The sequence below is a fragment of the Mytilus edulis genome, chromosome 9, assembly GCF_963676685.1.
Source record: "Mytilus edulis chromosome 9, xbMytEdul2.2, whole genome shotgun sequence".
In the NCBI taxonomy this organism is placed as follows: Eukaryota; Metazoa; Mollusca; class Bivalvia; order Mytilida; family Mytilidae; genus Mytilus; species Mytilus edulis.
The window spans coordinates 22,697,636-22,725,214 of NC_092352.1; the positions used below are offsets into that span (position 1 = coordinate 22,697,636).

Genomic DNA, 27,579 nt, shown 5'->3' on the forward strand with positions numbered 1-27,579 from the left:
ACCAAACTTGGCTACAATCATCATTGGGGTATCTAGTTTACAAATTGTGTCCTGTGACCCGCCCAACCAACCAAGATGGCCGCCATGGCTAAAAATAGAACATAGGGGTAAAATGCAGTTTTTGGCTTATAACTCAAAAACCAAAGCATTTAGAGCAAATCTGACATGGGGTAAAATTGTTTATCAGGTCAAGATCTATCTGCCCTGAAATTTTCAGATGAATCGGACAACCCGTTGATAGGTTGCTGCCCCTGAATTGGTAATTTTGAGAAAATTTTGCTGTTTTTGGTTATTATCTTGAATATTATTATAGATAGAGATAAACTGTGAACAGCAAAAATGTTCAACAAAGTAAGATCTACAAATAAGTCAACATGACCAAAATGGTCTGTTGACCCCTTTAGAAGTTATTGCCCTTTATAGTCAATTTTTAACCATTTTTCGTAAATCTTAATTATCTTTTACAAAAATCTTCTCCTCTGAAACTACTGGACCAAATTAAACCAAACTTGGCCACAATCATCATTGGGGTATCTAGTTTAAAAATTGTGTCCGGTGATCCGGCCAACTAACCAAGATGGCCGCCATGGCTTAAAATAGAACATAGGGGTAAAATGCAGTTTTTGGCTTATCACTCAAAAACCGAAGCATTTAGAGCAAATCTGACATGTAGTAAAATTGTTTATCAGGTCAAGATCTATCTGCCCTGAAATTTTGAGATGAATCGGACAACTCGTTGATAGGTTGCTGCCCCTGAATTGGTAATTTTAAGGAAATTTTGCTGTTTTTGGTTATTATCTTGAATATTATTATAGATAGAGATAAACTGTAAACAGCAAAAATGTTCAGCTAAGTAAGATCTACAAATAAGTCAACATGACCAAAATAGTCTGTTGACCCCTTTAGGAGTTATTGCCCTTTATAGTCAATTTTTAACCATTTTTCGTAAATCTTAATTATCTTTTACAAAAGTCTTCTCCTCTGAAACTACTGGACCAAATTAAACCAAACTTGGCCACAATCATCATTGGGGTATCTAGTTTAAAAATTGTGTCCGGTGACCCAGCCAACCAATCAAGATGGCCGCCATGGCTAAAAATAGAACATAGGGGTAAAATGCAGTTTTTGGCTTATCACTCAAAAACCAAAGCATTTAGAGCAAATCTGACATGTGGTAGAATTGCTTATCAGGTCAAGATCTATCTGCAACAACAAAAGAAAGAGAGTTTTTAACGACCTCAGCTGGCTATACAACCCTTGCACAATCAACTGAATTTTGCAGAAATCATTAATAGGATAGATTGCCCTTATATGATAATTTTTTATTATCTTTTTGTTTTTTTTTGGCAAAGTGGGGGGGGGGGGGGGGTTGCGCAACAACAAAACTACTTCACAACTTTCTCATTACTTTGCATTTCTTGTTAGATAAATTTTACAAAAATTCTCCCCTGAAACAACTGTTGAATTTAAACAAACTTGGTTTAAATCACCACTAGGATATCCAGGGACCACTGTGTATGATGACCCTGCCTGCCCACATGGCTGAAATTAAACATAGGTTTCAAATGCACTTTTTAGTATTATATCATTGAAACTAAACGACAGTACAACAGTTGCATTTATCATGCAACAATTGTAAATAAAAATATCAGGTGAGCGACACAGGGTCCTTGGACCCTCTAGTTATACAACTTGGAGTTTTTTTTCTTCTATTTTCTATTCTAGTCTTGAGGATAACATACAATCTATTCAAATTATTTCAATAATTTATTTATAAGCTCACTAAATGCAAACAAAAAATTCAGTTATAGATTTTGATGATTTTTATTCTCTACAAAACAGAAATTGTCAGTCCATTGAATGATAAAGGCTCTTGATCATGTTGGTGTGCAGTTCCTTTTGGTCGTCAGGTGAACTTTTGTATCCTGAAATGAAAAAATGAAACATTCATGTACATATTTATGCAACAGTCACTTATTCTTATATCATGCTTATCAAAATAAATTAAACAAGCTTCTTGAAAATGATTCTTACAAAAGTAAAATACACATTGTAGTTAAAAAGACAATACTTTACACCTTGTACAAATGTTCACATCAAAAGACAAATAAATCAAAGGGAACAATATATATAGCAAACTAGCATGCAAGTTTTTTTATATTTAAAAACAGAATCCTTGATTTCTGAGAACTACAGCCTGTTTTTCCCATTATATCCTAATATTATGAATATATATTTTTTAAATTGTCTATTTTTTTACTAATTCAACAGGATAAATATTAGACAATGATTTAACCTTCACTTTGCAATCGTATTATTGTTCTATTGGCAACTTCATAATATACTTATACATGTATATGTTAATTTACATCTGCTCTTGAAATTAAGTCATCCCTTTCTTTCTTCATTGCTTTCTTTCTGATCTGTTCTTCAATTTCATCTATGATATGGATTTATTTTAGCTCTTTTCATTCCAACTAGTGTCATAGTCCTATAAATGCATACAACAAAAGGACACAGATAAATAAACATTTGACGGAGAAAACACCACAGACAGCAGACATTAAATTTTGGAACCACAAACGCTTCAGACATAACCACCTTAGAGATGAGGTACACTTAAATGACAAAAGGAATGAAGCATTTTTATTCAGCATTAGACATGCAATGAACTCAGTGGCCTATGCATAAATTTTATAGATGTATTAATTTGAATCTTTATTAATGAGTCAACATGGTCAATGCTTGAATTTTGTGTAAGAATGAACATAATAAATGAATGGACAATGTTCTCTGTTAAATGTATATATATATATGTAGAATGCTATAATTTATGTCATTTATACTGAAGATGATTTAAATACAATTAAAGGATATTGCAGTAAAACCTAATTCATTGGTATTCCAAAGTCAGTCAGATATCTAAATGTTATCATGTTGAAAAATAAACTTACTAGTACCAATTTTAAGCTTCTGTTCTTTTATCTTATGGCGTCTTCCCAAACGAGATTTCTTTCGGTGAGGCATTCCTACAATAAATAAAATTATAATCAGTAACATTGAAAACTTATCATGCTTAAGCTTCTAGACTATAAGCATGATAAATGGGTCTTCAACTCTTGTGTTAATGTTGCTTTATGGCTTATTTACTTTAACAAACTAATAGCCATGGTAAATTGATTGATTAATTTTAAATTGTGGACAAACTTGCCTTTTTCAAAATTGCCATTAGGGAGTCTTCATCATGGGGACCCCCCCCCCCCACAAATAGGGATAAATAGCAGTATGCTGGTATATCAAATTATGACAAAGTATACATCAGTAAAAAGAAAAAGTACAAGAGAATGTTTTAATACTATATCTAGAAAACAAACTGTTCATCTGAATTTAACCGATTCACAAAATAAATTGACTCAAAAAATTTACATCAGCCATTTTGAAACCTTCATAAGGTAAATCCCCTCACAAAAAGGGATAAATGGCAGTATGATGGTATATTAAATTATGACAAAGTATACATCAGTAAAAAGAAAAATTACAAGGGAATGTTTTAATACTATCTAGAAAACCAACTGTTCATCTGAATTTAACCGATTCACAAAATAAATTGAGTCAGCCTAACGGACTTTTAACTCAATCGCGGTAAATTTCAGGTTTCATTTGTAAATTTACGCTTATTAATTCACTAAACAATGCGATTGTGAACATAAACAAACAATAATTAACGTTTTTAATCTTATTGTAACACTTACCGATATATAAAACTCCTTAATAAGCCACACAGGTTAGAAAAAAGTTATTATTTTGCACCTCATTTGTAAACAATGGCTGATCGTCCTTCTTGTCTAATCAGTCCGCGTGCGCGCGCATCCCGTGGACATCGTGTAAATACGATTTGACTGGCCAGTACAGAGAGTGACCAATCTCTGTGTTATAGTAGTCTCAGACATAAATGACCAGGTATCTAGAATAGTTTTACTGAATTAAATTATTTTACAGACACTTAAATTTAAGCTTTTTGTGGTAATGACAACTCTCAAAAATAAATTTTCTGTTGAGCCTGCGACTTTAGTTGTAGAAAGCTCGACATAGGGATAGTGATCCTGCGGCGGCGGTGTTGGCAGTATTAGCTTACTTCTTAAAAGCTTTATATTTTAGAAGGTAGTAGACCTGAATGCTTCATAATTTGTATATGGATGCCTCATGTAATGAAATTTCCATCAGTCAAATGTCAAATGTCCTTTACCTCATTTTTATGGTTCAGTGACTACTTGAAAAAAAGTTAAGATTTTAGTAATGTTAAATCCTCTCTTATTATAAGTAATAGGATAACTATAGTTGGTATGTGCATACCTTGCAAGGTCCTCACGCCAGACAGTTTTCACTTGACCTCCACCTCTTTTCATGGATCAGTACACAAGGTTCAGTTTTGGTGGTCAAGTCCATATCTCAGATACTATAAGCAATAGTTCTAGTATATTTTGTGTATGGCATGAATGTCAGGTGTACATGTACAACTGGCAGGTTTCATCTGACCTTGACCTCATTTTTATGGTTCAGTGGTTATAGTTAAGATTTTGTGTTTTGGTCTGTTTTTCTTATTCTGTATGCAATAGTTCTACTATATTTGGTGTATGGAATGATTGTTTGGTGTACATGTCTAGCTGGCAGGGTTCATCTGACTTTGACCTCATTTTCATGGTTCAGTGGTCAAAGTTAATTTTTTGAGTCTTGGTCTTGTTGTCTAAACTATATACAATAGGTCAACTATATTTGGTGTATGAAAATATTTTATGATCTATATGTGAGTTGTGCAGGTTTTATTTGACCTTGACCTCATTTTCACGGTTCATTGCTCAGTGTTAACTTTTTGTGTTTTGGTCTGTTTTTCTTAAACTTTAAGCAAAAGGTCAACTATATTTGTTGTATGGAAGAAGTGTTAGCTGTACATGCCTGCCTGGCTTGGTTCATCTGACCTTGACCTCATTTTCATGGTTCATTGATCAATGATTAGTTTCCTTGGTTAATGTTGAGTTTATGTGACAGTTTTAATGAAGTTTAAGACTATCAACATAGTATCAATGATTATTAAAAAAGGCGAGACATTTCAGTGTGTGCACTCTTGTTATAAATATAAAGTTCAAAACTAGAAATGATTCACAAAGATTTTTTACTTTATTTTCAGATGTCATGAAACCAGTATTCTCTGGTTGCCCAGACAACATTACAGTGAAGGCATACAGTAAACTATCATTACATTTTACACAACCTAATGTATCAGATAATTCTGGTAGCATTAAAGAGTTCACGATTGAACCAGTAAATGCCAACAGTACTTTAACAGTGGACAGAACACCATTTACTGTGAAGTACATTGCCAAGGATCATGCAGATAATGAAGAGATCTGTACTTTTGAAGTATTCATTGAAGGCAAGTTATTTAGACCAGATATAGCACCAAGGATCGTAGAAATAATTTTCAGAGTTTGAAGATTGGCTAATTGATAAGTAATTAGTCCCCTTCTTGCAAAGAAGACAGGGTTTATAGGTTTGCCCTCTGTCCATCCCTCAGTAAGTCCCTCAGTATTCCCCTACAAGGTTCCCCTTTCCTTGTAATGCTGTGATTTAATATTTTTATTTTGATATTTGGTAAAGTAAGTTGTAGGATAAGAAAATACAAATCAATTATTATTTTCTTGTATGAGTTTACTTTAATAGAGCATTTTGAAATCTTGCCAAAATAGTACATGTACCGGTATTTGTTTTTCATGCTTATTTTAACAAATATCTAAAAATGTATTGTCTGCTCATAATTAGTTTAAACATATTTATTTATAGTGGATTGGGAAACAAGTTCTCACAACTTACATTAATCCCTTTTCACTTTGCTGGTGCAAGTGCTGCCTTTTAGCAGCACTAGTCTGTTCCTTTTCGAAACCTACAAGGGTGTCTTTTACATGCAAGATATATTGCTCTCTCTTAACACTGGTCAGCCATGTATTGTCCCCTTCCAACAGGCTATCATTTCTCAAGACCATACTCGCAAATGGTGTCAAGTGAGAGCCGAAAAATTCAGTGCCTGAAATTTTCTCCCCTGAACAGGGATCGAACCAGGAATCTTTGTGTTTGTAGTCTGATGCACTAACCACTACACCACATTTGCTCATACTTTCAACTGCCTCAGTTTTTTGGTTTTTGATTCAGTGGCAATGTTCAACCTAAGATTTGAAAATTGGTATTTGCTGCTCTTTCATTAACTATGATGAATATAGTAGAAAGAGCAAAGACTGGTTGGCCCCTAGTCCCAATAATGTCCTGAAACTTGGATTTCAGGGGAATCATCAATGGACTTTCCCAATTGATCTTCCTCTAAGTTCAGTATTTTTGTGATTTTACTTTTTAGTGTGTGATGAGCTCTAGTTTATGATGAACTACTAGTGGTTTGTCAATGGTATTTAATATGCAGTTGTATGAGCATTTGCAAGTTTCATTTCCATGGAGGTTATATATCCCAAAACCTTCATTATGGTTCATTGACTTTGAAATTTTATGTAGTTTACAAGTTAATGTTTGTGTTTAGGTTTGTTTAAAAGGGACTTTTAATTAGTCAATAGTAGTACTTGGTTAGACCTGTACCTTCAGTCTATTTCATTCACTTTGAATATTTGCATAACTTAGCTGTTAAAGTACATGTATTGCTATCGAGATTGCTATTTTAATTTAGCAATGTCCAGATATTTATTTAATTTATTTTAAGATTTCCAGATTTTTATTTTAAAAGAACCATATCTTAACTATGTTTGTCTATCTCTTTACAGATGAGAAACGTCCTAAAATACAAAATTGTCCGAGGAGTAGGATAGAATATGTAGATAGTACAAGTCACAATATCACCTCAGTCGTAGGTAATAAAATAGTGGTTACTGACAATATAGACAATGTTAATGCAGTAGTCACACCTGAGACATTTATAGCAGATGCCAGCAATCCCACAAGGCAGATAGTCAATGTCAAAGCAACAGACAAAGCAGGCAATACTGATGAATGCTACTTTGAAATTTATGTTAGAGGTAAGATATGATTGGTTAAAAACTTATGGCTGGACTGCAGGTATGTTTTGATATTTTTATTTCAATATAGAAAGGAAATTTGAAATGATTGCCAAGAGACAACTAAGTGTAACTTACCTAATCTGACACACAGGGGGACCAGAAAAAATGTCAGATTAAGCAGGGTGTTGAAATACGCAGGTTTTTTCTGCAAGGATAGGCATATTTAGGACCATGATTATATGTCCGTTTAAGCAGGATGTTGGAATACTCTTGTGTCGGATAAGACAGGTTAAAGTGTAAACTTTAATACCAAAGGAGAAAGGTGTGTGCAATTACAGGTCACATCCTTCATTGGTAAAAAAATCCCATATGTTATAGTAAGTTGTATACAGCATTTCTATGACAAAATATTGAAAAACAAAAAGTCTAAATTATACTACAAAAAAATAACAAACACAGCAGACATAGCAGACAGCAACCAACAGGACAGCCCCTTAACTCATTGGCCCCCCAAGACATTTTTGGAAAATCAGGCATTTTCAAAAATTTGCAAACATATGCAAATTATATGCAAATGAGCAAACTCCTGATGCTGTAACTGATGCTCATCTATTAAACTACTTATTGGGATTTGTGGGCGGATGGCATGGGTGGGGGGTGGGGTGGGAGGTGGGATATTTTCTCGTGGGTTTGAACCCACCCCCAGTGAAAAATGGTAATTTTCCGTCTATTTTCCGATTTCAAAACGACCTTGAGAGTTGAACACTGACACCACTGTGTTTTTTTGTCATTCAAGTATTACCCTATAGTTACAGTAGTCCATTCATGCTAGCTGGGAGTATATTGGACTTCAGTGTCTTGCTTGGGAATTATTATTGTCAAGTCAGGTCTGCCTAAATGTCCGTTTTTATGGATTTTTGACAAAACGGTGACCTAGATTTTACAGACTAGATTCCTATTCGCCATTTTATACCTTGTTGTGTTCCAATACCACCTATGCATGCATATATGATAATAGTTTTTACCAACAGTCACTTCCAGTTACGTAGTGGACATCAAAAGATGCCCACCCCCACCTGATTTTGGCTACTTTTCATGTTTTTTTAACTCTTAAACGGCTTTCAAAGTAACATATTTTCATGAACAGACATCTGAGAAGAGTTGATGGACCATGAACTGCTTGGTTGAAGTCCCTGCTATCATGACAGTTCAGCTGGGGCAGTTCAAAAAAAGTATGGAGGGTCATACGGGCCATCAAAGAATGGTTGTCGCCATCACGCCTACAGGCGGGATTGGGGGTTAAAGGGTTAATTACAGGTTGTGTCCTGGGTTTATCACTTGTCCCCCTAGTCCTCCCTGTAAATTACAGGTTGTGTCCTGGGTTTATCACTCGTCCCCCTAGTCCTTCCTGTATATTGCTGTTAGTATAAGTTTGGGCTGAAACCCAGTTTGAGATTTCCTTGCATATAAAGAAAGAATTTGACTTAAGGTTAAATTATAGCTTCAGTTTTAAGGTAGTTCATTATGATTATATCAATGCAAACATATTGATTTTTTTTTTTTGTAGTATCAATGTGTTCACCATATTACCTACCGACCCCACAGCATGGTAGTAAATCTTGTACTCCAAAGACAGGAGACACCGGCTATGAATGTAATATAACATGTAGTTCAGGGTATTATATGTATGACTACCCTGACCAGAGTCTAGTTACTATGGAATGTGATAATGGTGGTGGCTGGAATCGACCAATCATATCTGCTTGTACACAAGGTAAGTACAATTATTTACAACTGATATATTTGAGTGGCAATGTTATTCTTTATTGTTATAACATTAGTTGCAATGAATTAACATTATTTCCTAATGAAATAAAACATGATAATTTTGCATGTGAAATAAATTCAATAATCTCATTCCTCTGTCTTTATACAACAATTGGGTGTTGTCAAGATGAAGTTCTAGTGGGCTCTAACTGTTTAGGAATAAGGGGCAAAAAAGGGGGAAAAACAAGGATTTCCTTGTTAATGGACAATTACTTAATATAAAAAAAGACAATGTGGTATGATTGCCAATGAGACAACTCTCCACAAGAGACCAAAATGACACAGAAACTAACAACTATAGGTCACCGTATGGCCTTCAACATTGAGCAAAGCCAATACCGCATAGTCGGCTTTAAAAGACCGCGAAATGACAATGTAAAACAATTCAAACGAGAAAACTAACGGTCTAATTTATGTACAAAAAATGAACGTTTTGAGAAGGTTTTGCTTTAGATCTAAGCTGCTTCAGCATTTGACCAATGTTCAATGTGACCAGATGGCTTAGAAAACCCCCCTTTTTTATGATTGATGCATATAGTTTTTATCGCCTTGACAGAGTCAAAAAGCAAGAGATAGATATGCTGTTTCCAGTGATGGAGGTGCCAACAATGTTTTAATGATTTATTAGGTCAGGTTATGGGGAACCCCTTGTGGTAGGTCAATAATATTTTGTATTAGGTCAGGTTATGGGGAAACCCTTGTGGTAGGTCAATAATATTTTGTATTAGGTCAGGTTATGGGGAAACCCTTGTGGTAGGTCAATAATATTTTGTATTAGGTCAGGTTATGGGGAAACCCTTGTTGTAGGTCAATAATATTTTGTATGCACTTTCATTAGCAATGGCACATCTCATTTATATTGAGTTTGTTTGGCCCTGTACCTTCAGTTATTGTTCATTGACTTTGAATATTTTCCACAGATTATATGTTAAAATTTTACTACATTCTGTGTATTATAATTTCAACATTTGCATTTTACTTTAAAAATAACAAAATATCTGTGCGTTAACAGTTTATCAAACTTTGTTTTAGGATTGATATATATTTGAAATTTAGAAAGGTTAGTCTTACATTTAGAGATCATACAAACACATTTTTCTATTTTTAGGTTATATTCAGGCAAACTTCACTCAGACTTTTGATATAACTTACAATGGAGTCTCCAATATAACAGAAAATTGTACATCTGATTACCAGAATGCAATTGAGGCTTTAATTCCTTCACCTCGTGCCAATATCCAGAAAGCATGTACTGCATTATTTCCAACTATGGTGGTGGAATTATCTATAGCTTCCTCATCTGTAAATATAACTAGTGATGAGGTATGTAATATCTATCCTGAGGTAGTGAAGGTTATAGCATTATGTATATCATGGGTAGTAGACATGAACTAGACAGCGATCCAAATAGACATGAAGAGGTCAACATACGACCTTCAACAATTGATTAATTGCCAACATGGTATAATAGCTTACTATAGTCCCTGTCACGTAAAATTGGCACCAAGTTTTATGTCCAAAAAATTTTAATTTTAGCTGCGTTTACTCAAGATGATGTTTTTCATTTAGCGGAACTAAAATCCTTTCCAAATATCCACTACTGTCCTACCTTTTATTGTGTTTGCACTGTATTATGCTGACCCTACATTTTTCAAGATTATTTACATTGTAAAACCGCCATCTTAGTTTCTATGAGGATGCCTTATGCCATAACATTCGTTACTCTGTGGTAATATCATTGTCATTGATGATACAATTCCCCGTTTTTTACGTAAAGATGAAGAAAAGCTCCAAGAGACACAAGAATATGGAGAGCATGTGGAACTCCACGGCAACACTTCCGGTAATAACAATGTCGGATTCCACCATACAAAATAATCTTGGATTATGTGAAGGTCAGGATTATACAGTGCAAACACAATAAAAGGTAGGACAGTAGTGGATATTTGGAAAGGGTTTTAGTTCCGCTAAATGGAAAACATCATCTTGAGTAAACACGGCTAAAAAATTTTTTTTTTTTTTACATAAAACATGGTGCCAATTTTACGTGACGGCAACTATAAGCCAAGTCACTCTTGTTAAAATAAAATCTGAATACATCTTTTTCATTTGAAATATTCATGTAACAAAATATTAACTCACTTTCTTCTGAAATTGGAGATATGAGTATATTTTTTTAATGCCACAGCGTAGAGGGCATTAAGTTTTTACCTTGTCTGTACGTCCAAACTTTGTTTCTGATCTCTTAAACTTTAGTTTCCTTTGACCAAATTATATGAAACTTATATACAATGCTTATCATAACCAAACTCAGGTCAAGTATGATTATGGGTGCTGTAAAAGTCTTGAATTATGTTCCTTATTTATTTTCCTTATGTATAAAAGAAGTAACTTTTATTGCATGTTTAATTCATAAGTAACTAAGATTTTAGTAAGATTAAATTATGTTATCTGAAGAAATTGCACAATTTAAATTTGCAAGATACATTTCAGTTGATGGTCAAGTTTACTATGACCATAGGGCCTGCAGGTTTCACAACAGATCAGTATAAGGCGTGTGCAAACCTTACTGAGGTTCACATGGTGAATTCTTCTATTAGTTCCGTTACGGATTTGTCGGGATGTCCAAATATCAGTGCTGAATCCAATTTGAGTTCACTAAGTTTCACTCAAGTATCTACTTGTAATGGCAGTAGAAAGTATGGTGAAATCGACGGAAAGGACTTTTGCTGTAAGTGTATCAAAATGTCAATACAGAGGAATTACTTTAAAAACAAAAAATATAGAGTAAAAATTATATATTTTCATTGAATATTTTTACAGTATCCCAAACGTTTAGAAAATTCTAATGTTTAAAGCATTGTAATAATAGATAAAGACAAGTTAAATTGAACAAAGTCAGATTGTTTTTAACATTTATTTGTTTGAATGGGATAAACTTTTAATTCAATTCTGGGAGTTTTAGATACCTATTTATAGGCTTTTATAGTGTTAACCATGATGGCAAGATGACAATTTGGGAAGTTGAAGTTTGTAAACACTTGTTTTCAATGAAATATTTACTGCTGAATTCTCAACATCAATTGCTTAATGAATCATTGTTACCTTTTACATCATAAGGTCTATATCTCAGTAACCATGTGAAAAGGGACAGATATAATTTGCAAAATAGAATCAATGTTAGGCATTTTTTGTCTGTTTCAGAAGCTTTACCTTACCTTGAACTCATTTTCATGATTCTTTGACCAATGTTAAGTTTCATGATGCATAATCTAAAAGTAGAATAGAGACGAGACATTTGTATGTGTCCACTCTTGTTTTCAGTGGCCTGTCCAGAGGGAACTTACATAACAGACCAAGACACTTGTGATTTGTGCCCAGTGGGAACGTATAATAGTTTGACTGAAGTTTCTACATGTATCAGCTGTCCTGATGGTACTACTTCATATACTAAAGGAAATGTTTTCCCTGGATCTTGTACAGGTATTGCCTTTACATATTTTTTTAGTGTCTTGAAAGCTAAGATTTTCTTAATGAGTTGGTTTACAGATTATTAATGATCTAAGATGTTCAGTAATTTTACTCTAATTTGAATGTGAAAATAGCCTCTGAAACTCATGACTTGCATTTAACCAACATTTAATGATTAAGATTTATTGTTAGCCATGAACAAACCAGTATACTTGCCATCAGTTTTAGTTGAAATAGGTTTATTGTGAAAGGCAGGCTATTTCACAGGTAATATAAAGTACTGTGGATTCATTTATTTTCGTAGGTATCAATTTTCGTGGATTGAGGAAAACTTGCACTTTCGTGGATATTTGATTTCGTGGTTTGGCAAATATGTGCACACAAAGCCAAAGAACTTGAATTTGTGGTTTACTTGTACCCACGAAACCCACAAAAACTGGTATCCAAAGAATAATAATGAATCCACGGTATGCTGTTTAATTATTATCTGATTATTTCTTTCCAGTTTTATCCTGCAGTTCTGGACACTATTCCATCAGTGGATTTCCCCCATGTTTACCATGTCCATTAGACACATATTTTGTCAACAGCACAACTTGTGAAAAATGTCCAATTAACACAGAAACAGAGATACGTGGTGCTGTTAACCAAACACAGTGTAAAAGTATGTTTATTTTAGATCAAATTGACCGTTATAAGTGCAGTGATTTATAATGGTTATGACAGTTATTGTTGTTACAGTTCAAGGAACAATGCCAAGGTTTTTTCATTTTTATCATGGTCTAAAGCAAGGGTCTAGAAATTTTTCATGCAATTTTAGTCTTTTCCAAAGTTTGATATTCAAATCTCATCTTCAAGCAAACTAGATTTCATTTCAAGGTCCATTCAACATGTTTCTTGATCAGTTTGACCTCATGATTCAGAAAAAAATCCAGTTCCAACAATACTGCAATGTTGTAATGGTAAACCAAATTTTGGAATAGAAATCAGAAATCCAGTAGACAAAACACTTATAGAATAAGTTGTTGCAAGGTGAGACAAGAGGTACATGTGCATGATCATAAAACAATGAAGGCTAATACTATTGAGATATTTGACACTGCTTCCTCAGTCTCTGTTCTTTTATTCCAATACCGTCTAGCTTTTGACCTAAAAGGCTTCTTTCATTATTGATTCAAATTAAGTTTAGCAAGCAAAAATCATATGACCACAAAGAAAAAACAGAAAATTGATACTCATCCCTTTTATTTATCTATCTTTTATTAATTTCTTTTATTTCAGGTAAATGTCCAAGTGGACAGTACAATATCTTTGGTCATGAACCAAGTTGTCGACTTTGTCCTTTACATTACTACCAACCAAAAGAGGGTGCTATTGATTGTATAGAGTGTGACAATGATAAGATAACTCTAAGTAACGGTACAGACAATTCCTCTGATTGTCTTGATGCAGGTAAGGTCAATATTCAGAATTTACTAGAAATATTTCAAACTATGAAATTAATTGAATTCACATTGATTTTCAAGTACGACAGCATATGAAATGATAAGGGGCCATAATGTGGCTGTGTGAAATATTTCAAATACAAAAAAAAATCTGGAGCCACAGTTTTTATACCCCGCTTTAAAAAAAAGAGGGGTATATACTGTTTTACCTCGTCCGTCCATCTGTCCCATGAATATTTTCGTTGCATTTTTTTCAGGAACTACTTGACAAGGATTTCTGAAGTTTGGTTTCAGGGTTTATATAACTCAGTTACACTGTGTGATGCGTTTTCAGATTCATCAGTCAACAACTTCCTGTTTAATGATCACTTGTATCAGTTTACACATAATAGCCAAGTTGAAAATGTTCGTCACATTTTTTCAGGAACTTTGATGCAAGGATTTCTGAAATTTGGTTTTAGGGTTTATATAAGTCAGCTTCACCGTGTGATGCATTTTCAGATTCATCACTCAACAACTTCCTGTTTACCGAAATTTTTCGACAGGGCTATCATCAGTGAGCAGTAGCTCACAGTTTTACTTGTTATCTCAGCACTAAATAGTGGACTATTATAGCGATCTCTGTAAAGTTAACAAACTATTCAGTTATTGCCATATTGAAGTCCCTTTGTTTGGGAAGCATACCTAAAATATATCCAAAATGTTAACGATCATATATGATATTGAAACAGCATGCATATTTTTACAAATAAATTTGGAAATTTGGGAAATAATTTAGCTAAAGAATTGGCAAAGCTTTTACTTGTACGTAATCACAGAAACATTTCACTAAATTTTGAAAAAGGAAACAACACTACAAGAAAAGGATAAAATGAACCACTTAGCAAAGGAGTAGGTCCAGTAAGGGCTTATTTTGGCCTCAAATTTAAGGTTCATCTGACGAAAGATTTTGTACACTTTTTAAACACTTAAATGTCTATTTCAGTTGATTCAATTAGTTTATGTGAAAGATTTTAACTGATTTACTCATTAAAAACGCTCCGATTCAAGTTTAGAAATGAAAAATATATCAAATATGCCAAAAAATGTCACTTTTCAGATGGTTTTTGTCAAAAATGAATGTGGCTGCATCCTTGTTCATCCTCAACCTTTATATATGTTATATATTATCATCAAATACAACTTACATTTCAACACAAATGCGGCCACTTTCATTGAAGATGGAAACCGTCTAAAATTTAACCAAAATGCTAAAATTGTGTAGATTTCAGTAATTTAGCATGACTTATTGATGCTAGTACCCGGTATATATGCATTGTATTGTATTGTCATATACAGCCCATATTTATGTAGCAGAAGTATTCTACTTTCCAATAAATAACAAAAAGTTTACATTTTAACAATTTTGTAAAAGTGCTATATTTTGGGGCCAAAAAAAGGGTCTTACTGGACCTTCTCCTTTCCTGTAGAAAAGCAAGCCATTTATTAGTATAAAATAAGGAGATGTGGTATGATTGCCAACTTTCTATTAGATACCAAATGATGTAGATGTAAGCAACTATAGGACAATGCACAGTTTTCAACAACTAACAAAATTCAATGCATAGCAAGCTACAAAAGGCACTAATTGGACATAATGTTATACAATTCAGCCAATGTCCAGCACAAAACAACAAATAAAAAAAAACCATACAATACACAGTGCCTTGGTATAAAAGAAATTTAAATCAACCGAATGATATATTCAACAGTGTATCAAGAGTTGCGAATGTTTGGAATAGAACTTCATTTATTTGCTTCTTTTTAATCAATTGAATTTAATGATTTATTTATATTTTATATTTGCAGAACCAATACTTTGTAAACCAGATGTATGTCAGAGAGGAAACTGTTCTATCAGATACCATGTCTTCTTTTGTCAGTGTCCAGAAGGTAATATAAAAAAGATGTGGTATGATTGCCAATGAGACAACTATCCACAAAAGACCAAAATAACACAGACATTAACAACTATAGGTCACCGTAGGGCCTTCAACAATGAGCAAAGCCCATACCCCATAGTCAGCTATAAAGAACATTTGTATGTCCCTGCCATAGTGGTATTCTGCAAATGTGGAAGTTTACCAGAAATGACATCTTACAAATAGAGGCAAAAACCAGAGTTCACCCTAATGAGTTAGAGTTATCCTTCTTTGACTAGTTTGAAAGTGTTAAAACTTTAACAATGCAGATTAGTTACCCTATTTATTTTGGTTTGGCAGTAAATACAATCCAGCAGCAGATTTTTTGTTAATTCTGATGTGTCTTGAGAACCTAAAATTTTATTTTGCATCACCTTACTATTATAACTGGGGAGTGGGTATTCTGTTTATTCTCAGTCTGTCCATCTCGTGAAAATTTTGTTGCAGTGTATAAATTTAAAAAAAAAAAAAAAATGCAATCAAAAATGAACCTTCCAAATGTTTTGACAGGATACTATGGAAGACACTGTGAGATGGAAGTAAATCACTGTTTGTCAGAACCATGTTACAATAATGGTACATGTACCAGTACACCTACCAGTTATACATGTGATTGTCTTAATGGTGAGTAAACCAGTGTAAATGTCTTAATGGTGAGTAAACCAGTGTAAATGTCTTAATGGTGAGTAAACCAGTGTAAATGTCTTTGTATAAATGGCGAGGAAATTGATATGCATCTCTTTGTTCTTATTGTGTGTAAACTAATATACATGACCTAATTCAAATTGGTGAGATGACCTATATACATGTCATTGCTCTAATGGTGAACAAGCCAATATTCATGGCATTGTTGTCCTTATGGTGACTAAACACATACATGTTTTTGTCCTCTTGGTGAGTAAACTGAAATACACTTTTTTGTCCTTGTGCTCAGTTTACCAGTTTAATACTTGGGTATCTTAAATAATTGCCAATCTATTGTTGATGAAATATTTGGTTATCCATATAACTTGATAGTATATATAAAAAAAAGTATCAAGTTATCAACTGACTTTATACATGTATTTGTCTAAAGGAGAGGGAACAATGAGGTCCTTATTTGTTGTAATTTTTATTAAAAATTTCACTTTTCAAAAAAAGATTTACATTTTTTTTACACTTTAAAAGCGAGGCAATTCAAAGCTGAAACAAGAGATTTTTCTATATGGACACAATCTCTCATGGTAATACTTATTTGTAAATTGCATGTGTTCGATATAACCCACACATTAATATGTCTTTCTTATATATTTTTGTACTTAAGTTTTTGTTTTGTTCTGTTTAATCATTCTAAAATGCATGTTCTTACAAATATGAGACATATCTGCTACTGTTCTTGCTTTTTTTATACAGGTACAACTGGAGCCAGATGTGAAACTGATGATAATTCAGAATGTACAAATAGTACATGTATAAATGGGGGAGTTTGTATAAACAAGATCAACTCATTTACCTGTATATGTCCTGTTAAATACAAAGGACCAAAGTAAGTTTTTAGTAGAGTTCAGCCTTCTGTAAATTTTGAAATTATAACATGTATTTATTATTGTGTGATTTTTTTCGAAAGGACACAAAAAATGTGAGGTTGATTATTGAAATTTTTTAAGAAAGGACAAAATTTTTTGAAAATATGTGTTTATTGCATTTAACTTTGTACATTTCAGCTGTGAAATGCAAACAGATATATGTGAAGTAAAACCATGCCTCAATAAGGCTAGGTGTGAAAATTATAACAATGTTCGGAGGAAATGTGTCTGCCAACCTGGTTTTACTGGGGTTGATTGTGAAACTAATATCGGTAAGTATTATTATTTTATTTGAGATATTACACAAAATCCAGCAAGTGTTTTAATGATGTATGTAATGTTTTGAAATAAAATTTACAAGTGCAATATCGTAAATAATTGACTGACATATAGAAAGTTATGAAGGAATAGAATTTATGAACTGTGAAGTGCAACTCCTTGTTCGTTTGTATAATTTGGATAAATCAGCACCTTGAGGTTAATCATAAAGACTGTTCAATTCCTGTATCCTCATTATCATATATTCAAATTTGGAATTGATAGAGCAGTATTATAGTATAGGAGTAAATTGTTTACACCTATTTCTGTATTCTCACTCAGGCATTAGAGACTATAACATCTTCTGTAAATATTCTAGTGTTAATTGTAAAAAGGGGGCACTATTTCATATATCTGGTGGAAAATCAAATTTGCTTTCATTGAATCTCATTAAATTTTTTGACGATGATCCATATTAAGCTTTCTTTATACATGTTATTTTTTTTTCTACAGAGGAGTGTGATTCTAATCCATGTTATAATGATGCCACATGTGAAGACAGAGTAAATGGATATTTTTGTCAATGTAAGACTGGTTATTCTGGTACCCGATGTGAGGTTCGTACCAGTCCATGTGTTGACTGTAAAGGTGGTACATGTGTAGATGATTATAGAGCAGACTCCTACAGATGTGTCTGCAAAGAAGGTGTGTCCTATGGTGAGTATTAGTGTACAGTGGTAGATGTATTGTCTAAATGACTGTCACCTATACATATTTGAAATGAAGGGCTAGCTTGTGTCATTAGTAATAAATACCTTCTTTATAATTTGTATGGTAGATGTATAGATGGTTACAGGACTGAACCTGACAACATGTCCATTGTGAAGGTCTAGGTTATGATTGGTTGATTAATTGATTGTTGGTGTTTTAGCGCCACTTTTGGGCTATTTTGTGGCGGCCAGTTGTTATTACTGGAGGAAGCCGGAGTGACCGGAGAAAATCACCCACCTGCGAAAGGAAAACTGAAAATCTTAGTCCATTAAGATTGGAGTTGAGTGCATAAGCACAAGTAGGGTTCAAACTCACAATCTGAGTGCTGATTGGCTAGTGATCACAGTAGTAGAACTACTTAGACCATTTGGCCACCTTGTTATGATTGGTATTTTGGTTTATACACATATAGGCTGTATTTGTAGATTGCCAATGAGACCAACTGTTCATGTAGAACAAAGAATGTAGGTTAAACAACAATTCATTGTATCAGGTTTTCATTAAAGAATAAAACCTATATCAATAGTAAGCTTTCACATATTTTTATACCCCCGCTTTGAAAAACAGGGGGGTATACTGTTTTACCTCTGTCTGTCCTTCCGTCAGTCCATCAGTCCATCAGTCCGTCAGTTCGTCAGTCAGTCAGTCAGTCTGTCCCAAGGCTTCCAAAATGGTCATATATTCCGGTCATTTGTATAATGTCCGGTAAAAGTCCGGCTGGGGAAAGCATGAAACGGTCATATACTTTTTAGTTTTCAATATGCTTTTTCGGTCATTTTTACATAATTCACGATTTTTTTGACCTAACCTTTTGCCTTTTAACATCAACACATTTCCGGTCATAAATGTGACATGATGATTAATTACTATCAAAACAACACCTACTTCAATACTTTATAATTTTAATCAAGGCTAATTAGTAGTAGAACAACTGAAATCTACCTGTTCAGGTGACAAGTGAACTATGTTCAGTACCGGACATCGTATAAATTGATAGGTTTATTCACAATTATTTTCTTACATTTCAGCGGTTTGTATCTAATTGATTTAGTCCAAAAAGATTAAAATTATTAGAAATTAGTTTATCAACATGATTTGATAAAATTTTATAAACTTGAAAGGTTTTAAATAAAAAATCGTCAGAACTACGTCGTATGAACTAGAACACGTGTGGGCATGTGCACAGGTGAGAAATTAAATAATGCATCCTACATTTCTTTAAAAATGCTAAAATTATCATTGATACCTGTATCTAACGTTCAATTCAAGTATTTTGTTGAAGAAATAACCTGGAAAGAGCTTCTTCTCTCAGTCGTGCTTTGTAAACGTACACGGATATTGCGTATCCGTTTATGGTCCATGTTTTACCATTGTCAAGTCAACATCCGGTTGAAAACGAAAGTAAAGTTTTTGACAATGTCATTTTGCACAAATAAAAAGTCTAAGGCAGATAGGAGCACGCTGATGTGCACACTTTGAATGATGCACTGCCAATTTAACAGTAACATCCGAACATCAAATTCATATCATATCAGTAAAGTTTAAAATCGTTTTTTTTTTTAATGTAATATCAATCATTGGAATGGCCGTCTTATTACCATACTATTGCCTTTTGTGACTTAAGTCTTAAGGGATTAAAATCGGGATCAGATATGAAATGTCCGGCTGGCTCAAATATTTTTTGGAAGCCCTGGTCTGTCCGTCCCATGAATATTTTCGTTGCATTTATCTCAGGAACTACTTGACAAGGATTTCTAAAATTTGGTTTCAGGGTTTACATAAGTCAGTTATACCGTGTGATTCGTTTTCAGATTCATCACACAACAACTTCCTGTTTACCGAACACTTGTATCATTTTACACATAATAGCCAAGTTGAAAATTTCGCATTTTTCTCAGGAACTACTTGACAAGGAATTCTGAAATTTGGTTTCAGGGTTTTATAAGTCAGTTATACCGTGTGATGCGTTTTCAGATTCATCACTCGACAACTTCCTGTTTACCGAAATATTTCAGCGGGGGTATCATCACACAGTTTTACTTGTTTATTAAAAGTTAATACTTGAATTACTCCAGCAGCTTACTAAATAGAGTAATTTATATTGTAGGATGTTTGTATACATAGAATATGTTGATATTAAGTCAGGATGAATTTGTTTATCAATTTTAGAAATAAGCCTGAACTTTGTTACTGTTTTACCTCTGTCTGTCTGTCCGTCCATCCGTCAGTCCATCATTCAGTCCGTTTGTCCCATGAATATTTTTATCACATTTTTCTCAGGAACTACAATGCCAGGATTTCTGAAATTTGGTTTCAGGGTTTATATAAGGCAGCTATACCGTGTGATGCATTTTCAGATTCATCACTCAACAACTTCCTGTTTACCGAACACTTGTATCATTTTACACATGATGGCCAAGTTAAAAATTTTCGTCACATTTTTCTCAGGAACTACAATGCCAGGATTTCTGAAATTTGGTTTCAGGGTTTATATAAGTTAGCTATACTGTGTGATGCATTTTCAGATTCATCACTTGACAACTTCCTGTTTACCGAACACTTTCATTTTTTTTACACTATTGACATTATCCACTTGCGGCGGGGTACACTTGTTTAACAGTAAATTAAACTAATTTGTTTATAATGATATATAAACTATAATGTTTACTTATATTTGGATATCATATGTATAGGATATATTAGGATACTTAAAGGACATAAAAAATAATGTTGACTCATCAAAACTAATGCCTAAATGGTGCTTTAGTTGAGTTACCATTTTTTTTCTCTTATTTGATTTTTTTAGGTGAATTCTGTGACTTCAAACTACATGTGAATACTCTTCCATCAGTGTCACTAGAAGGGGCGGCGTCCACTAATGAAAATTATTCAGCCAGTGAATGCAGATCTACATGTGATAATGCGTTAAGTAGCTGTGGAGGCTTTGTATACCAACCAACAGATAAAATATGCTACATATTGAAGAGTTCTTTGATCGGTATAGAGATGTCTTCAAACTCAAGCTATGACTTTTATGTTCATCGTTGTATCAGACCTGTAGGTATGTATATGTAAAAATTCTAAAAAGTGTACTGATACTTTATTTTAAATGTTTAAATACATGTGTGTGAAAATACAAAAAACAAATCATGAGATATCTCATTGAGACATTTTACGGATAATTTTTCTAAGCACAATTACTGTGTGTGGAATAACTATCAGGTACACTTGAAACCGAATTTGGAAACCAAAAGTATGAAACTGAGAGGATTTAAACCAAGCGGTCCTTTAAAGAACTTTCAAAATGTCCACCATAGCACAACAAAAATGATCTTTAGAGAAAACCCAAATGTCTTTCCGAGAACTTTCAAAGTGTTCTTCAGAGAACTTCCAAAATGTCCTTCAGAGAACTTCCAAAATGTCCTTCAGAGAACTTCCAAAATGTCCTTCAGAGAACTTCCAAAATGTCCTTTAGAGAACTTTCAAAATGTTTTAGAGAACTTCCAAAATGTCCTTCAGAGAACTTTCAAAATGTCCTTCAGAGAACTTCCAAAATGTCCTTTAGAGAACTTTCAAAATGTCCTTCAGAGAACTTCCAAAATGTCCTTCAGAGAACTTCCAAAATGTCCTTCAGAGAAATTTCAAAATGTCCTTCAGAGAACTTCCAAATTGTTCTTCAGAGAACTTTCAAAATGTACTTCAGAGAACTTTCAAAATGTTCTTCAGAGAACTTTCAAAATGTCCTTCAGAGAACTTTCAAAATGTACTTCAGAGAACTTTCAAAATGTCCTTCAGAGAACTTTCAAAATGTTCTTCAGAGAATTTCAAAAATTGTCCTTTAGAGAACTTTCAAAATGTATAGACTTCCAAAATGTTTTTCAGAGAACATAAAATGTACTTCAAAGAACTTTCAAAATGTCCTCCAGAGAACTTATAAAATGTTGTACAGAGAACAAAGAAAATGTCCTTTCAAAAACTTTCAAAATGTACTTCAGAGTACAGCTTTAATATCTTTCAGAGAACTTCGAAAATGTCCTTCAGAAAGCTTCCAAAGAACTTCAAAATGTTTTTTCAGAGAACAACCCAAATGTCCTTCAGAGAACTTCCATATTCACTTTGCATATTATTTACAGATGATTTCTACACTCCATGGTTTAACACTGACAGTCCAAATACAAGCATGGGTGATCAAGAGAAAATAAAAACACTTACAGGAAAGGTATAGTGTACTTGATTTAAATCAACAAAGCAGCTGTACATAAAACTGTGCATTTTTTGTGCAAATAGACAATTCATGATTATGATACCCTTTTCAAGCTAAGTTTGTTATCTGGGAACAAATCCATTGTCTACAATAGTTATATGGATTTGAATTAAACTTTACCAAGGTAACTTTTGTGGATGTAGCATAGAGAAAAAAAATCAAACCTGAGGAACGTTTCTTTCATAATCAAATTCTTCATTCCATAAATGCTATTATCTCCCCTTGAAACATTTTTGCATTTTACACTTCTTTATTAAGAAGGCATTATCTATAACCTTTTATTAAGTAAAAATGACGATTGTATTTTATGTGTTTTGTTTAGTATGGTATGAATATATGTGGAGGAACTAAGCCTGTTGGTGCTGAGTGTCGTGTGTTTAATAAGACACTGACATATCACTATGAGACAGGAGATACGTTTTCATTGGCTTGTGGTATTGAGGGTTTGAAATGTGAGAGTAATCCCAAGAATCCATGTGAGGATTATGAAGTGCGGTACAGATGCAGTGCTAATAAAGGTATGTGATACTCAAGTGACATATCATATGATCAGTCTAAAATGTCAAACTGTTTCTGTTGTATAAAAGAAGTAGCTTAAAAGTCAGTAGCTTAAAAGTCATATTTCTGTCATTAAAAAAAGAGGAAAGGTTCATGGTAATTTGTTTTTGTATTTGAAGTATTAAATTTATTGTCTTGTAAGACTAAAATATTTTGATTGTTTTCCTATTCTAATTCAAGATGAAAGAATACCTTTTGTTTTAAAATGATTGAACTGTTGTAGCACAAACTTGAATAAAATTTTTCTTGATAAAAGATTGGAATTGCATTCGTTCATAATAAATTTCTGTTTGCAGTTTTCAAAGGGAGACCATGCACAGACCTGTTATACTGTGATTATAATGATAGTCCATGTCAGAATGGAGCTACATGCTTCAATCAAGCTGGCGGATTCCACTGTAATTGTAAACCTGGTTATACTGGTTCCCTGTGTCAACATAACATTGATGACTGTCCATCTGTTAACCAATGTCTGAATGGAGGAAAATGCAGAGATATACTGAATGGCCATGAATGTGACTGTCCAGAGGGTTACACAGGTATGTAAGAATTCAATAAAAACAGAATTCCCATATTTTTTTTGCTTGTATTTATTTTACGGTATATATATGAGGGTAGTAAAAGGGTACCCTGCTTGAAAAATGACGATAAGGCCAGACTTTTTATTTTATCTGTTTAACGAGAAAATTTGTAAAAAATTAGGGTCGACGGGGCGAAATAAAAAAAAAAAAAAGTGCAAAATTGGTCCAGTCGACACTAAAAATAAAAATAAAACCATTATAAGTGACTTTTTTTTTTTTTTTTTTAGAATTTATCAAAATACAAGAACAATGAAATGAGAACAGACTAGTATATTAACCCAGAGAAATATAAATACATATATATGTCTCTGGTTCACCCTTCTATTAATATAAACATAAAAACTATATTTTGATTCTGTATTTCCACTAATATAGATCCATGGCACCACTCAAATATATCAACCTCGCTGCATATACACTATGTATATACCAGTCACCCAGTCAGGAACCGCTTAGTGTATACGGAGACATATATATACACATGTGTATATATGTCTCTGGTGTAATAGTCCCAGAGAGAAATATATACATTAATCAAGAAGATCTAACCAAAAGTATGTTTATGCGTGAGGAATGCGTAACTTTCACTTTTGGGATCAATTTTTGTCAGTCAGCAGTGCCATTCATGCGTCTGTAGTCATTATCGCAAGAATCCGGATTTTCGGTCATAGCGTGTCTGTTTCCGATGAAATCCCGATTCCGATCCGTAGTTCTACAAATTAAATGTCGGACGAAGAAAAATTTACAAAAATAAACGATGTTTGATACGCTATTTGGAACGTTTCTAATGCAATACATGGATGACATTAGTTTACTTTAGGCTAATTTCATCAAGTTCTGATGAAGTAATAACTGATTTTGCCGAAAGTTAGAATGATTTGATGTACGCTCTCGTGTAACAAGTATGAAAAGCATGCCACCAGCTTAAAAATCTTTTAGAAGAAAATATATCGTTTATGCCTTGAATTTATTTACTTTTAAATGAAAATTGCTGTTTCATTGACTTGGTAAAAATTAAATATTACTGATAACGAAATTGACTGAAAGCGAGTATCGTGAACAACACATTTTATTTTTTTCTGAGGCCTGATTTCGTAACAGTCGGCGGGAAAAATAATAATAAAAGTAAGAAGCACTACTTTTATTTTTATTCTAAAATCGGGAAAGGTGGAGTCGGTGGATCTCATTAAACAGATAATAAAAAAAGTCTGGCCTAATGTATTTGTTAAAAAGTTGCTCTAAAGGTAGCTACAAAATGAGATGTGGCGCTTGACAATACAAGACATTTCTACCCTCATAATTATAACTACTGTGATATACATGAAGATAAAAAATGCTGAAATAAGTACATATAATAATGGTTTTTGTTTGCAGGTAGCATCTGTCAGAACAATAAACCTGACTGTTACTCTGGAGCCTGCTCTAACAGAGGAACCTGTATTGATGGTGTCAACACTTACACCTGCCAATGCTTTGATGGGTTCACAGGAAGTAATTGTTCTGTACGTTCCCATAAAATATAGTCAAAATCAAGTATATATTGCACAACAAGTGCATTTCTATAATTGGATAAAAAAAGAAAATATTTCTGATGTTATTTTTCTTTTTCCAAGGCTACAAAACTCTCAAATTGTCTTCGTTTCTGTGTGCAACTGTTATAGTTTTATTTTCATTTATTCACAATAGAGAAATATTGTATGGCATGGATTCCATGCTTGTGTAATAGAAAGAAAAGAAAATGGATGCAAACTTTGTGAGAGCATGCAATCCACATATTTATGATTAAAAAATTATCATCTTGGGAAGACAAATTTAAATCTGTCTTAAAACATTTGAGAAAATAGTGTTCTTATAAGTCAACCATATTTTGAAATACAAACGAAGAACATTTTTTTATTTTTAAGTTAGAATATTACTATTAGGAATAATAGATAATGTTGAAGTAGGGACCTAATAAAGCTGGTTGTTAACCTATATTAATTTGTTCTATTTATAGATGAACATAGATGATTGTGCTATAAATCCCTGTTTGCATGGTGGCGAATGTCAAGATGGACAGAATGATTTTCTCTGTTCTTGCCCAACAGGATGGACAGGCACGAGATGTGAAAATATTATTGACCTCTGTGAGAGGAAAAATCCATGTCCCTCATCAGCTAATTGTTCAAATCTATTCAATGATTACTATTGTAGGTAAGTTACATTTAATTTGTTTGCCCAACTTAGGGGCATTATGTTTTATTGGTCTGTGCTTTTGATTGTTTGTTTGTTTGTCTGTTCATTTGTTCATTAGTTTGTCGGTCTGTCCTGCTTCATGTTAAATATTTTGGTAAAGGTAGTTTTTGATGTAGTTGAACTCCAATCAACTTGAAACTTGAAAAACATGTTCCCTATGATATGATCTTTCTAATTTTAATGCCAGATTAGAGATTTCCCCCCATTTTGACCATCCACTGAACATAGAAAATGATAGTGCGGATGGGGCATTCATGTACTGGGGACACATTCTTGTTGGTCTGTGTGTTACTTCATTCGTGTATATGTTCGTTCATTCGTTGGTCTGTCCTGCTTAAGGTTACAGTTTATGCATCACTATACGGAATTTAGTCAGTTGTACCATTGTGTAGGGTTTCCTTTAAAGTGGTGAATCTTTCTTCTCTTTATCTATACTTCTGCTGCTGCACACTATACTTTCTTTTCCTTGTAAGCTGCTTGCTCTTTCTTCAACACATTAAAAAAAATATGTTTGGATGTGCTGTTTTGGCTCTCCTTTTGAGCTTGTTATGCCATCCCTCTAAATGCTTATTTGTCCTGGGTCCTTCTGTCTGGTGGTGGTTCCAGGTTGGTTGTGGGTATCTGCCCTCTCTTCATATCACAAAAATATGTTAACTTGGTGCAGGCATTAGTCAGTGGTGCGTTTTCCAAGGTGTGTATTCTTGGTTAAGTATTTGGTAAACGTGATTGCAATTTTGTCTGGTAGAGTGCTGATCTCCTACTTTCGAGTGAAGCCAGTTTTGTGCAGTCTCAATGGTCTGTGCATCTCATGAAGAAGTCAAGTCATTGAATACCATGGATTTTGCTTAATATATATAATTAGCACAGTTTTGAAGATTTTTTTAATATTTATTTGATTAAAGTTTCTGTTATGTAATTAAACAAGTCTGTGGGAAAATATGTGTTTTTTTTTCTATTGAACTTTTTTTGTTGCATAATGTAAAGAATGATTAAATTATTTTGACTTTTCTAACTGCATGAATTAAAAAAAGTTGCAACTTTTATTAAATATGAAACAAACAATATTTCAAGAGAAGCAACTTTCCAACTACATTTTTTTTTATTGTAGATTTTTTCTGATTTCACAACTTTTGAAATCATAAAAATGGTCACTTTTATTAAAAATAATAATTCAAGAGAAACAATTCCCTGATTACATGTTGTTCAAATTGTTAAAAAACACAAAGGTTTAATATTTTTATTTAATATTTTTATCTAAATTCACATTTCGCCTTAGTTCAATTCCCATCTGGGCTTAGTATATTTTTTACCTTTTTTACCTGGAATATACAGCTAAGGCGAAATGAGAACATACATATACTATTGACACATTCTGTAAATCTGTTCAATGTCTCTTTTAAAAAAATATTTGTAACAATTACAAATTCATACATTTATTATCTATAAGGTTTCTGATTACAGATGCCCAGAGAAAACGTACGGGAAACTTTGTGAGAATTCCTTAGATACCTGTCGTGATGTTAATCCCTGTATAAATGAAGGGGAGTGTGACAATGCTGCTTTACCAAACTGTGATTGTAATGATGGTCAG

General features: G+C 33.3%; 1 protein-coding gene and 1 long non-coding RNA gene across 3 annotated transcripts in view; one reads left to right on the plus strand and one right to left on the minus strand.

The window, feature by feature from the left end:
• LOC139487814 (uncharacterized) overlaps window positions 1-27,579 on the plus strand; it is a 111,067-nt gene that overhangs the window by 30,792 nt on the left and 52,696 nt on the right. For both annotated transcript variants that reach the window (XM_071272945.1, XM_071272946.1), the window contains 20 exons: window positions 5,186-5,431; window positions 6,819-7,070; window positions 8,620-8,826; window positions 9,988-10,202; window positions 11,373-11,610; window positions 12,204-12,362; window positions 12,856-13,014; window positions 13,632-13,802; window positions 15,644-15,727; window positions 16,267-16,380; window positions 17,149-17,281; window positions 17,460-17,593; window positions 18,093-18,296; window positions 21,157-21,411; window positions 22,484-22,569; window positions 22,937-23,132; window positions 23,469-23,711; window positions 25,128-25,255; window positions 25,750-25,946; window positions 27,450-27,574. In XM_071272945.1, coding sequence (XP_071129046.1) covers window positions 5,186-5,431; window positions 6,819-7,070; window positions 8,620-8,826; window positions 9,988-10,202; window positions 11,373-11,610; window positions 12,204-12,362; window positions 12,856-13,014; window positions 13,632-13,802; window positions 15,644-15,727; window positions 16,267-16,380; window positions 17,149-17,281; window positions 17,460-17,593; window positions 18,093-18,296; window positions 21,157-21,411; window positions 22,484-22,569; window positions 22,937-23,132; window positions 23,469-23,711; window positions 25,128-25,255; window positions 25,750-25,946; window positions 27,450-27,574 — 3,546 coding nt within the window. The remainder of the gene's footprint in view (window positions 1-5,185; window positions 5,432-6,818; window positions 7,071-8,619; window positions 8,827-9,987; window positions 10,203-11,372; window positions 11,611-12,203; window positions 12,363-12,855; window positions 13,015-13,631; window positions 13,803-15,643; window positions 15,728-16,266; window positions 16,381-17,148; window positions 17,282-17,459; window positions 17,594-18,092; window positions 18,297-21,156; window positions 21,412-22,483; window positions 22,570-22,936; window positions 23,133-23,468; window positions 23,712-25,127; window positions 25,256-25,749; window positions 25,947-27,449; window positions 27,575-27,579) is intronic.
• LOC139487819 (uncharacterized) lies at window positions 1,806-2,993 on the minus strand. Its single transcript, XR_011655880.1, has 3 exons — window positions 2,955-2,993; window positions 2,370-2,491; window positions 1,806-1,925 (listed from the first exon to the last, which is right to left on the minus strand). It is a non-coding gene; the product is annotated as an uncharacterized lncRNA (long non-coding RNA).